At 40.1% G+C, this 14,095-nt stretch overlaps 1 protein-coding gene across 3 annotated transcripts; it reads left to right on the forward strand.

The window, feature by feature from the left end:
* The first annotated feature begins 470 nt into the window (after positions 1-470).
* Positions 471-12,253, forward strand: LOC100762754 (zinc finger protein 420). Of its 3 annotated transcripts, none has more exons than XM_027433908.2 (4): positions 471-672; positions 5,512-5,600; positions 8,264-8,390; positions 9,278-12,253. In XM_027433908.2, exons 2-4 carry the CDS (start codon positions 5,571-5,573, stop codon positions 11,563-11,565), a joined length of 2,445 nt encoding a protein of 814 aa, XP_027289709.1. In that variant the 5' UTR covers positions 471-672; positions 5,512-5,570; the 3' UTR covers positions 11,566-12,253. The 3 variants fall into 3 exon arrangements, with proteins under 3 accessions (XP_027289709.1, XP_035305412.1, XP_035305413.1); XM_035449521.1 differs by having other exon boundaries at positions 473-672; positions 5,483-5,600; XM_035449522.1 differs by lacking the exons at positions 471-672; positions 5,512-5,600 and having other exon boundaries at positions 8,271-8,386.
* Positions 12,254-14,095: the final 1,842 nt, after the last annotated feature.

The raw sequence follows: 14,095 nt of genomic DNA on the forward strand, positions 1-14,095 counted from the left end.
CGGCCTGACCTTCAGCTGAGTGAGACCTGTCCACGGGCGAGCAGCCCCGAGTGTGAGCCTGGTGCCAAGACCCTCACTCCGCCAAACACAACAGAACCCTAGGTATGCAGACCACGTGCACCTGCCTTCTCGCTGACGTCACAGGAGAGCCCGTCTCCGGAGGTCTCAGCGCTCACTGCGGGGTCAGACACCGGGGCGCAGCGTCCTCCCGGCTGCAGCTCTGGTCTGGGCTGCAGCAAGCGTGTGCGGAGCCTGCGCAGAGCGGGTCCAGGGCGGCCTGAGCTGTGTGCAAGGCGGCGGGAGATGCAGGGGAGGGGCGGTGAGTGGGGCGGGACGCCTGTCAATCATAAGAGTTTAGGAGGAAAAAAAAAAAAACGCGCAGCGGGGACTTGGGAAACAAAGAGCCCACGCTAGGCGGGTTTAGAGGACACGTTACCGGAAGTGGAGGAGCCGCGTCCTAGGAACCGGGAGGAAGATACCGGAAGTCCCTCCATTCCCGGTTGGACCCGGGGACCCGCGCGCTGCAGAGCCGGGTGCGGAGGACGCGGCGGGTCCGCGGGGACCTGAGCCCTCGGGATCCGCGGTGTCCGCGCTCGCGGGGCGGCCTGGGAAAGTCAGCAGTCAGCAGCGCAGTGGCGGGAACCGCAGCCCGGCGGCCCTGGAAGCTCCCAGGTCAGAGGAGCTGCGGGGCTGGGACCCGGGAGGGAGGGAGGAGCGGGGGTGCGAGCGGTTTCTCTGCTGCTCATCAGGAAGCCGGCTCCCAAATTCTGCTGTGCGTGTCTTTCCCTTGGTGTATTTTAGATCACATGAACTGCGTTTTACCGTGTTTTTTTTTTTTCCTCCACCTGACTTACCGTTCCCAGGATTATGTCATAAAATTAATTAGAGCGTTGGCGCAGCCTGTTGTTTGCACACAGGGTTTCCAGATCTCCTGGAATTTAAACTCAGCCCTGCTTTCTCGCTCTTGCCCCTTTCGCCCCGAGCAGTAGGCGTTGCCGCAGAGGTTTGGAGATGGTTGTCACGCGGGCAACCAGCGCAGATTTGATTGAATCAGAAAATAAACCGTACCGGCGCTCCAGCTATGGCTGGGGTGGAAACATTAGCCTTTACCAAGCAAAGCCCGTTAATTTCCCGAGATTGTATGCAGCGTGGGATGTCAATACAGCGTTCAGAAACGCGTCTTCTCATGTTGTGTGCATGCTACATCTTAGGTCCAGGCCAGCGCAGTGTGCTCGCTGTGAGAATGTATCAGGCCACAGTATTTTATAGCTAGCAAACTCAGGAAACAAAATTTTAGAAATCATCCGAATAATTCAGATCACTCACCTGTATCAGAAAAAAAAAAAAAATGTTTCCTTGGTTGATGAAAAGCTCTCTGCTCATGCACACGTGGCCAGAGGGTTTGTTGACATTAAGTAGACTTCTAGGAGTGGGCACAGAGCTTTTCTCTAGAGGTCTCCTGTTGGAGAACTGCAGCAGTGAGGATTCTCGTGTGACTGTAGTTTTCTTGCAGTCTCCCTGGCTCCTCCTCAGGATTCCTGGCAAAACTACTCTGCATGTGTGTGAGCTGTGTGTGTAAGTTGAGCCTCACGTCCCCGAGAGTAAAGGCGTAAAGTGTGTGTGTGTGCATGTTTTCTCTGCCTTATGTTTATCCTTTGGACATCGTTTTTTGTTCCCTGGAAAGTTCCAGGGACTTTCTTCTAAAGAATCTTTTTCTCCTGTGCAGTCTCACATGGCTCAGCCAGATCTCACCTGGGAAACAGAACAAAGAGCCCTGGGTGGAGAAGAGAGAGGAGATGGTAGCAAAGGATCAGGCGTGTAGGGGGGACTGAGGAAGAGGTGGGAGTATGGGGAAGGGTGTAGGGTGTACTCATGCTTTGTGTTGTGTCAGTATGGAGGGACTGAGCACCCTTCTCTGTCCTGAGTAGAGTAAAGTAATCCCAGGCTATCCTTCTGTAGTGTTACATTTGGGTTTGTCTCACTGTCTCACTGCTTAGGTGTGCCCTTCTGTTCTCAGATTCTTCAGAGCTTTTATACTGAGCAATTGTGATGTTTTACCACAGGCTTTTCATGGATCTATTGACATGGCCATGTTTCTTCTTTTACTCACTCCACATGTTTGGCGTCTTACATTGATTAATTTATAGGGGTTGAAACAGTCTTGCATTCTTGGCATTAAATCAGCTTGCATTCCTTTTCCATGTAATTTAGTGACAATCTGAGTTTCTGTCCATCCTGACAACTGGTGTGTGATTTTTCTATGTGTATATTTGTTTGGGCTCATCTTCTTTTGTTGTCAAGGTAGAGACAACTTTGTATGAGGACTTCATAGCTTTCATTTTCTTGGTGTTTGGTTCAATAGTCTCCTTGTCATATTAGTATGGGGTTTGTCTAAAAGAAAGGAGAATGCCACACTGAATCTCTCAGTCTTCACATACTGTTAGAGGAAATTCTGATTGCTTTACTCTCAGCTCTGCTTAATACCTTAGAAAAGGTTTTTCTGTCTTCTTCTTCTTCTTCTTCTTCTTCTTCTTCTTCTTCTTCTTCTTCTTCTTCTTCTTCTTCTTCTTCTTCTGCTTCTTCTGCTTCTTCTTCTTCTTCTTCTTCTTCTTCTTCTTCCTCCTCCTCCTCCTCCTCCTCCTCCTCCTCCTCCTCCTCCTCCTCCCTCCTGCTCCTGCTCCTCCTGCTCCTGCTCCTCCTCCTCCTATTCCTGCTGCTCCTGCTCCTGCTCCTCTGTATTGTTTTGGAGCCGGTCCTGGCACTCACTCTGTAGCCATGCTGGCCTTGAACTCACAGAGATCCATCTGCCTCTGGCTTTTCTAGTTTTATAACTTAGAAGGTTGAGTTGCTCACTTTTTTTGTGGTAGTTCATCCTTTTCTTCTTCAGTTCCAATTCGTTTGTGTGTATGACGACTCACAGCACTCCATGGGGTAATGCTGATGACGTTGGCATACACAGCAATGTCCGCATTTCAGTTCTAGTTCTGTTGTTTGGGGATTCACTCTTACATTGTTTGGATTGGGTGTCCTCAGTACTTCGTGAAGTCTGTCTCACTGTTCATTAAGTCTTCACAGTAGCTTATTAAGGAACACTAAACCATGGGCTAGAAAGATGCCACGGCAGTTAAGAGCTCCTGCAGTTTCCAGGGTTCTCTTTATATGCCCTGTGCTTTAACAACTTTCTGTAACCCAGGTTCCAGAACAGCAATTCTGAACCTGTTCTCCTTGGAAACTCACACCATAGCAAAGTGTATTGGCTGACACAGTTGGTAGGGCTGGCTCAGGGGCTGGCATTGGCTTGGCAGCTTGGTTATTGGCTGTACCAGGAAACCACCACTCCAGGAGCAAAGCTTTTCCTGTTCTGTCCTGGGCTTTTCCTGTCTGAGGCCATGGGTGTCATCTGTTTGATGATTGCCTTATCATCATCTTCCTCACTGAGGCTCTGTGTGGTCATGTAGCTATCCCTGGTGCTTTGACTCAGTGTCAGTCCCAGTGCTGAAGTGTAAAAAGCTTAACTATTAGATAGCGTTCCTCTCACTAACCCCAAAATAAATTCATAAGGCATATCTTCTTGTCATTTAAAATCCTTCATTCTCAAGTGTTTTGTGTCAGATTTGAAGTGAATGTTTTTGAGAAGTATATGCTTTACTTTCATTTTCACTGTGTAGCCCTGGGGTGCCTGCAGTTCTGCAAACACACAAGGATGCCCTCCAACACACAGAGCTCTGCCTGGTCCTGCCAGCAAATGTGTGGTGAGCACCATCACAGCCAGCCTCATTTTTTGTTTGCTTCTTTCATTTCTCAAAAAGCTCCATGCTGAGTTGCATTGTGGGTACAGTGAGTTGGATTCCTACCAGCACTGTGCGTATCTGTTCTTGTGCTTGTATTGTCTCCATTATTTGTTAATGTCAGTGTAGCTTGCATGAGCATATTTGACCTTCGATTTGAAAGGGCAAGAAGAGGCCCAGTTGTTGTTTCTGAGACACAATCTCAGGAGCAGAGCAATAGGGAGAAATGGCTGCTTCACCCGTAAATACACTCAAGATCAGTGTACTGGCTACTTTGTTTTGTTTTGTTTTTATCCTGGGGATGCCATATATTGAGATCATGCAAACCTTTAAAACTCCTTTTTTGAAAAGGATACCTGGCTCAGCAAAAAAAAAAAAAAAAAAAAAAAAAAAAAGAAAAAAGAAAAAATGTGCTCTTGAAGAGAACTGAAAGTCTGTTTATAGCACTCATGTGTTGACTTGTAACCATCCATAATTCCAGTTCCAGAGGGTTTAATGTCTGTTAAGGATTTCTCATACATACCCCACAGGATGCTTTCTGTGCTATAGACGGCTGGGCCTTGGTGGCGCACGCCTTTAATCCCAGCACTCAGGAGGCAGAGGCAGGTGGATCTCTGTGAGTTCGAGGCCAGCCTGGTCTACAGAGCGAGTGCCAGGATAGGCTCCAAACCTACACAGAGAAACCCTGTCTTGAAAAACAAAACAACAACAACAAAAAGACATTTGGTGATTTTTCTCTACCTGTTTATACTTTTTTGTTTTTAAATTTAGATTTCTCCGTTCTTTCTTATGGCTCTGGATACAAGAGTATATATTGTATCCATCTTCCTGTCCTTACAGTTTTTCTGCTAATGCTATTCAGTTTTCCTCTGCACTGTACTCTTGGCATTGGTATAGCAACTTGCCCTTTACTAGGATCAGCTCATTTCTTCCTGTTACCTTTAGGAGTTTATCATAAAATCTCTTTGTTTGTTCTATGGCATATTCTACTGGGATTTTTGTATCATGGGGCTTATGTTTGTTATGTGATTTTATTTTTATTTTTTTTATATTCTGGTTGGCAATATTACTGGTACTAATTCTTTCATTCTAGTTAGAAATGGTAGTTCAAATTATTTTATTATTATTATTTTTTGGTTTTTCAAGATGGGGTTTCTCTGTGGCTTTGGGTGCTGTCCTGGAACTTGCTCTTGTAGACCAGGCTGGTCTCGAACTCACGGAGATCCGCCTGCCTCTGCCTCCCAAGTGCTGGGATTAAAGGAGTGCACTACCACCACCCAGCTAGTTCAGTGGTTTTGTTTCTTAAACATATTTTGTTATTCCTCAGCTGTCCTCTATTCATTAATTCCTTATATAAAATGCATTATTTCCCATGTTCTTAGGGATAACTTCTCTCTGAATTTCTACCTATACTTTTCCTCTGATAATGGTTTGCAGTGCTGATTAATTGGGTGACCTGTGACCTGTGCTATTTTATAAACTTTTTAAGAATGTGCCTTTCTCCATAAAATTTAAGAGCCTGTGATGAAGGATGCAATGATAAGGTTCATAGTCATTTTCTCAACTCTATTCTAAATATGTTCTTTGATTCTCTCCTATGTATAGGAATGTTGAAAAGTTTTCTGGTATCATTTTAGTTGTAAGTCTTTTTATGTGGTTTGACATTATTCATAACAGAGTAGTATTAATTTTAGCTCTTTATTTTTGACATCTTGATGTGAAGTTTCAAGAAGAGTACCGGTCTTTGTTTCTGAGAGAGAAGCTGAGAGAAGAGCACCAACAATGGATGCTTCTGTGATAAATGCTCCCCAGGTCAGTGTCGTGTCCACATTTCTTTGGAAATTGTTTTTATTGTTAAAGCCATTCAAGACTTTAATTCTCTGCCTCTGGTAATGTTATCGAGAGTCTTTATTTTCTATGATTTATCTGTTTTCTTCTATGATAATCAAGAGTAAGTCTTTAGATCATTCATCTACATAGCACAGCCTGGTCCCATTACATTTTCACTCATATTAAACTGTGATGACGTAAATTTTCATGGAATTAATAACTGCCATTCTGAAAGGGAATCCATTGTAAATGGTGCTCATGGTAACATATTGATGGCCTTTTTCTACATAGAATAGACTTGTGTCCTTTTATATTCATGAGGAAGGAAGGTTTCATGTGCCTCGTGATTGCATTTCTGCGATTGTCAATTTTCCAGAAACAGGCCTATGAATGTGGACTGCAAATACATTCATCCATTCACTGTCATAACAGAGAAATTCATGCAAAAGTACAGTTACAATTAGAAGAGACTTGCTGTCTTGAATCCAAATAGTAAATGTTACAGCACCATAGAGAGTGCATAATGGAAGCAATAATGTATCTTTCTGTTCCATAAAACTGATTTGTCTGTGAGGATCCTGGTCTCCTTTTTTTTTTTGTATTTTATGTAAAACAAAGAATGATGGGTGTGTTGATACCTGAAATCTATTTGTTTCAGGGAAGGTTCTGTACAATTCTCAGTGGTAAGTTCTCAATAGACGGATGATAATTTCTGTCTGTCTGTCTGTCTGTCTCTCTTTGTCTCTCTATTTTTTTCATAAGTGTCATAAGTACTACTGTCGCTATCTTGAATTCCATCATGTGGAATATATTACAAAGAATTGTCTAAAAAGGATTGACTTGGTACTCTACATCAGTCGTCAATTTTCAAGTATCAACAGATGTCCTCGTAATTACTTTCCTGTCTTTTTATTTCTTGGAGGAAGAACGATACTTCCACCTGCTGGTTTCCCTGTCCCTGAAGCTATGTTTTTGTGTAGGGAGAAATTCTTAAGAGTAGTGGTGATGGTTCTATTTCTTTCTTTACAATACTATTCTATGTATGTATGAGTGTTCATATGCATATTTTTATGTGCAATGCATGGTGCCTTATGCCACTGGATGCCTAGAGTTTGCACCAAACTGCCAACTGCCATGTGTATAGAAGAACGGCACGTGCCTTTAATGCCTGAGTCTCTTCTCCAGACCACAGGCTTACATTTGTGGTGCACATTTGTGACAAAGTCAGTGTATAGCGTTGCATCTTCTAGTTTTCAACAATGATGGAAGAATTATAGGTGATATTTATCAGTGCAGCCTAAAATACTGCTGGGTGAATGAACACTACTAATGAAGAAATGAATAAAGTTGAAATTAGAAGATTCAAATTTTAAACTCACCCAATCTCATGAGCAATAATGTGTTCAAAATTAATGAAAAGTTAGTGTAATCATTACTCAATTTAATACATTATTTCACTCACAGAAAATGTTTCTACTTCATTTGAATGCATTGTCATATGTCATTTATTTACGCACATATTTCTCATTCTGTAAGGTAACACCCTATGGAATTTCTGTAATTGTTATAATCTATATTGTTTGTGTCCACGTTTAATAAAATTAAACAAGAATAATGCTGTCTAAATCTGATTTTACAAATTACTTCTTGGTTTTGAAGATATTCTTATAAAATAAATTCAGAAGAAGTTTTCATGTTATGTGTTTTTTGGGATCTTGGATGTGTACAGTGATGTTACTGTGTTACTCTTTAAAGAAAAAACACTGATTTTAATTCATCCAAGAATTCTGCACTCTATATTCTACCTATTTGTTCTAGAAAGGCTGCAACACTGTACTGGGGCCTCAGGATCTGAACTGAGCATTTTAGAATAGAGTAAGGCGAGACCCAGATGCAAACAGGATTGGTCTAGTGTCCAATATTTGAGCAAGTTCAACAGTTGTAGAATTTGGAAAAATAGTTTTTCTCAGTAGCTTGACCATCTGAGATGTGATACCAACACATAAAGGAACATTTCAGCCTCTAATGCTCAAATGTCTATCTTATATACCCTAAAAGTTTACTGATATATCATTGCCCTATTTTCCCAAAGATTAAAAAACAGTTAAGACTATGAATATTTTAGAATGTCGTTAATTAAAATTATAATTAAATTGTATACATGTCTCTATATTTGCGTGGATGTATATGTACATACCATGTATGCCTCCTGTCTCTAGAAATCAGATGAGTGCATTAGCTTTTATATGGAGTTAACATCTGTTTTATGGTGTCTTAGTGGTGGGAACTACAATATATTTTTCCAAGACTTTACAGAATCCATACCTGACATAAAATTTTCAAATGTAGTGATGGTGGCAAGTCCTTTATCTGCTGCTCATGTATTAGAAAACATGAGAAAATTCATGAAGGAGAAACACCTTGTGAGTGTAAGTAATGTAGTAAGTCATTCTATATATTGTTTATTTAAAAGCAATAATGCTTAATTTCTGACATATCTCTAGAGCACATCTCAAACACCTTTGTCCTTGATTAATTGCTGTACCTCACCTGCATTACAGAACTGTCTCTGATTCTTTAGATCTCTTATCTAGGACATCATTTTGTGCAGGAGCACATGGTAATTAGGTAATTTTCCATTGCAGGGTCCGATATCATTCAGGGATGTGGCTGTGGACCTTTCACAGGAAGAATGGGAATGTCTGGACTGTGCTCAGAGGGCTTTGTACTTGGATGTGATGCTGGAGAATTACAGCAATCTAGTCTTTGTGGGTAAGAATGTTCTTTTACAATCCCTGATTCATCCTTTGTATTTCCCATTTCATGTATATATAAACTCTTGAACTTTCTAGAGACTCCTCAACTTAGGGAAATTCTAGTTATTAACATGTATTTTTCATGATGCTTCCTTTACATCATGTGTTCTCTCAAAGAGTGGCCATTGCTATATTCTGTGTAATATCTCCCGCCCTCTTATATAGCTTTGGAGTAAAACTTCAACTGTACATATAATAATTGGAATATTTTGATTTTACTATTATATTGAAGACTTATTTTTCTTTTACAAAATTCAGAATGTTATAGAGAAAGAGCTCTTGTTTGTGAGAATGTTACTCTTTTATTAATTTAAGTTTTGAGATATGGTCTCAATGTGGAAAATTTCTTTCCACCTCCTCATGCCTTAAAACACCATGGAGAATTCAAAGGGGACCAACTATCACAGCATGATTTTAATCATAGCATTTTGGATAATGAAGTGAAAGGGTATGTTGAGTTCTGTATTTCCCTGGGTTATAGTAAGCTCCTAACTCTGCAATACTTCATAGTGTGACTCTCAAAATCATAAGAAAGTAGAGTGTGTCTCTTTAAATAGAGAGCTCCTTTGTCCAAGTTCTTTCTTGCTAACCACCTACTTGTCCTGTCTCCTGCAAGGTACAATGTTCAGATAAGAATTAGAGGCCTATTTTTTTGTCACTGTAGTTTGATATATATCAGATTGGAGGTTCTTGTGATCTTCCATTTAATGATTGTGAATTAGAAAATGCCTTTGCTGGGAGCTTAATCCCTGAAAATTTCTTGTTTACATGTCTCAGAAAATGTTATTGAATCTCTTACTCATAGACTAATCCATGTTTTTCCTAATTGCATTAATTTTCCAGAGAACCATTGCATATATGGTAAATATGAGAAGATATTGGATCAAGGCACAAAGCATATGACCCATAAGCATGTGAATATCCAAGAGAAGCATTTTGAGTTTGATGAGCTTGGCAAAGTTATTCATGAATCTGCTGAAAGTACACTGTATGGCAGAAATGGCATTGCAGAAACCTGCAAGAAGGACATATTTGCTTACCACAGAGAAGCTATTGTAGAATCATTAAATATAATCAGACATCCAAGTAGGGACACTGGAGAAGAACCTTACATAGACAAAGAAAGTATAAAGTCTTTTGATTTCTGTTCCATCATTAGTCAACCTCAAAGAATCCATACAACAAAGAATGAATACAATAATACAGAGTATGATAAATCTTTTGACTCTAAACATAAATTCATGCTGAATGGAATTAATAGTAGAAGGAATCCACACCAATGCAGAAAATGTGGAAAATGCTTCAAGTTGTACTCAAGCCTCAGTAGACATCAGAACGCTCATAATACAGAGAAACCCTATAAATGTACAAAATGTGGTAAATCCTTTCTGCATTTGTCTCAACTCAAAGTACATTGCAAAATCCACTGTGGGGGAAAACTCTACAAATGTACAAATTGTGGTAAGTGCTTTTCTCATGCATCACACTTGGAAAGACATTACAGCTTCCACACTGGAGAGAACACTTACAAACCTAGTGATTGTGGCAAATCCTTTGTCTGCTGCTCAGGTCTTACAAAACATCAGAAAACTCATGGAGGGGAGAAACTTTCTGAATTTAAACAATGTACTAGGACATTCTATACATGGTCACACCTTAAAAACCATTGTAGAACCTATACAGGAGAGAAACTTTACATATGTAATGAATGTGGCAAATCCCTTTATACCTTTTCAGGTCTTAAAAGGCATCAGAGAATTCACACAGGTGACAAACATTACAAATGTAATGAATTTGAGAAACGCTTTACTGAGAAAGGAAGTCTTAGAACTTATCAGGCAATACATACAGGAGACAAACCTTACAAATGTAGTGAATGTAACAAATCTTTTACCAAGAAAGGCAGTCTTAGAATTCATCAGAGAATACATACAGGAGAGAAACCTTACAAATGTAGTGAATGTGAAAATCTCTTTATTTGTGTCTCTCACCTTAGAAATCATAGGAGAATACATATAGGAGAGAAACCTTATAAATCTAGTGAATGTGACAAATACCTTACCCATAGTTCAGATCTTACAAGACACCAGAAAATTCATACAGGCGAGAAACCTTACAAGTGTAGTGAATGTGACAAATCCTTTACAAGGGAATTCTATCTTAGAACTCATCAGAGAATACACACAGGAGAGAAACCTTACAAATGCAGTGAATGTGACAAATACTTTACCCATGGCTCCGATCTTAGAAAACATCAGAAAATTCATACAGGAGAGAAACTTTACAAATGTAGTGAGTGTGAGAATCTCTTTATCTGTGTCTCTCATCTTAGAAGTCATCAGAGAATACATACAGGAGAGAGACCTTACAAATGTATTCAATGTGAAAAATCCTTTACCCATAGTTCAGACCTTAGAAGACACCAGAAAAGTCATACAGGCGAGAAACCTTACAAGTGTAGTGAATGTGACAAATCCTTTACAAGGAAATTCTATCTTAGAACTCATCAGAGAATTCACACAGGAGAGAAACCTTACAAATGCAGTGAATGTGATAAATACTTTACCCATGGCTCAGATCTTAGAAGACATCAGAAAATTCATACAGGAGATAAACCTTACAAGTGTAGTGAGTGTGACAAATCCTTTACCCAGAAATGTAGTCTTACAACACACCAGAGAATTCATACAGGAGAGAGACCTTACAAGTGTAGTGAATGTGACAAGTCCTTTATAAGTAAATTTTACCTTGGAACTCATCAGAGAATCCACACAGGAGAGAAACCTTACAAGTGTAGTGAATGCGACAAATTCTTTACAAGAAAATTTCATCTTAGAACTCATCAGAGAATCCATACAGGAGAGAAACCTTACAAATGTAGTGAGTGTGACAGATCCTTTACTAGCAGCTCTGTTCTCAACAAACATCAGAAAATACACACAGGAGAGAAACTTTATAAATGTAGTGAATGCGACAGATTCTTTACTGAGAAATGCAATCTTGAAACTCATCAGAGAATTCATTCAGGGGAAAAGCCTTATCAATGTAGTCAGTGTAAGAAATCATTTATCCAGAAAGCCAACCTAAGAACACATCAAAGAATTCATATGAAAGAAGCCTTACAAATATAATGTATGCAGAAGAATCTTTACCAGTCTCTCAAGTCTAAGACATCACCTGAGAATTCATAACTGGGGATAAAAATTTCCATAGGAAATAATGTGTCATGGTCTTTATCCAAGCTCTGTACTTGCCACACTTAAAGTGTCACACTGGAGAACCATATTAAACATATATGCTTAATATATGCTTTAATAGTGCTTAATCTTGCAAAGAATGGGGTTATGTTGAGGGAAATTCTAATATTATGACAATGTAGGGAATTTTTAATTAAAACGTTACTTTTTAACCTCAAATACTTCATGATGAAGAAACCTGAAGAACATGTTTCTGTGTAACAGTTTCCTAGAGATTGAATTGGTCGACTCTGAAGGGAAGCCGAGTAAGGCAGGACATAGAACTTGAAGCTCAAAAATCCCTGAAACTGACAAGTTTCAGTGTGCTTCACTCAAATTAATAAACTTTTAAAAATCATGCTGCTTTTAAGAGGATTTGTCAAATTGACTCACCAGGAGTGGATGTTCTATAACCTGTAGATATGCCCATTTGTGTACTCTGGGTATTCAATATTCTTTTGGTGTATCCCATGCTGGTTGGATTTTAATAATGGCAGCCATCTTTGTATACCTTTTGACCTGGTAAAATACTCATTTCCCATATTCCTGTAAGGCAAATAAAGCTGACTGGCTTAACAAGTTACACTTGGTGCTGTTTTCAGTTCCTAGTCGGGGTGCCTAGATGTGTGTATGTGTATGTGTATGTATGTATGTAAACAGAAAATTGACAACAGAGCCACTGTTCTCATCATGAGGCTTACAACCCCTTTGGGTGTCAAACTACCCTTTCAACAGGTGGCTTTGACCATAGGAAAACCAATTTCTGGTTGTCTTAGAAACCCAGATAGTGTTTCTGTTTTCCGTCTCAAGGTGGGTTAGTTAGCCCACAGGTAGATATGCCCACATATAATCACCTGGAACTCTATTAAAGAGGTTGCAGTATTAAGAACCTGGAACAAAGGTGTTTGAGTCATGTAAGGTAGTCAAGATTATGCTCACTACTCCAGGCTTACTGCCATACTAGTACTTAGGTAAGCAAAAGGGTCTACACAAATAGAATGCAGAGGATTTGGGAACCTGAGATTGCTGCTCTCTTTGCATTCTAGGAGGGGTGATAGAGGGGTGTGCACAAATGACAAATGAAAATCCAGCCCACGCATAGACTGCCAGGGTCCTAGTTCCTTTCTCTGCCCAAGGGACTTGGTAAGCTTGGGCCTGTTTCTGGCATGCACTTCGGTGCCCTGCTTGGAGACATCGGAGGCCTGGGGAGTGAGCACTGTAGATCCCATCCAGGCAGATCCAGCCCACACAGAGAGTGCCAAGGCCTGGGTACCAGTCCCACCTCCATCCATGGAAAGAGGAGAGCCACCAGAGTATTGGACCTGTTTGCACCCATCGGAAGGGAACCTTGGTCCCATACCCACCAGGAGAGGAAGAGACTCCTCTACACCCACCAGAAGAAGGGATGTGAAGAAGACATTTTTAAAAACACATTCAACAACAGAAAAACCAATATAGGAACTCTACACCAGCAAGAAATGAACATCCCAATACAGATGAAGTAGAAGAGAATGACCTTAAAAACCACTTCATGAAAATGATAGAGCCCTCAAAGAGGATATGAGAAAATCCCTTAAAGAAATGGAAGAAAAAACAATCTAAAAAATACAATATATCAACAAACTTCTTAAGGAAACAGTTCAACCTGAAAACTGAAATAGACACAAAACGAAAAACAAATTGAGGGAATGCTGGAAATAGAAAAGCTGGAATTACAGATGAAAGCCTAACCAACACAATACAAGAGACGGAAGAGAGAATCTCAGGAGTTGAAGATACACTAGGAGAAATAGACTCATCAACCAAAGAAAGTCTTAAGTCCAACAAATCCTTAACACAAAATATCCAGGAAATATGGGACACCGTGAAAAGACCAAACCTAAGAATAATAGGTATAAAAGAAGGTGGAGAAACTCACCTCAAAAGGGCAGAAAACATATTCAACAAAATCATAGAAGAGAACTTTCCCAACCTAAAGAAAGACATGTCAATGAAAGTACAAGAAGCCTACAGAACACAAAATAGAGTGGACCACAAAAAAAGCCCCATTGCCACATAATAATCAAAACACCCAAACATACAGAATAAAGAAAGAATATTAAGAGCAGCTAAGGAAAAAAGTCAAGTAACAAAGGCAAACCAACAGAATTACACCTGCCTTTAACATGGAAACACTGAAAGACAGAAGGTCGTGGATAGTTTACCAACACTAAGACACCAAGGATGCCAGTCCAGACTGCTATACCTAGCAAAGCTTTCAATCAATATAGATGCAGAAAACAAGATATTCCATGACAAAACCAGATGTACCAATATATATCTACTAATCGAGCCCTACAGAAAGTTCTGGAAGGAAAACTGCAACCCAAGGAAGTTAACTACAACCAGAAAAACATAGGCAATAGATAATCCCACTTTACCAACA

This window comes from Cricetulus griseus, chromosome 9, assembly GCF_003668045.3.
Source record: "Cricetulus griseus strain 17A/GY chromosome 9, alternate assembly CriGri-PICRH-1.0, whole genome shotgun sequence".
In the NCBI taxonomy this organism is placed as follows: Eukaryota; Metazoa; Chordata; class Mammalia; order Rodentia; family Cricetidae; genus Cricetulus; species Cricetulus griseus.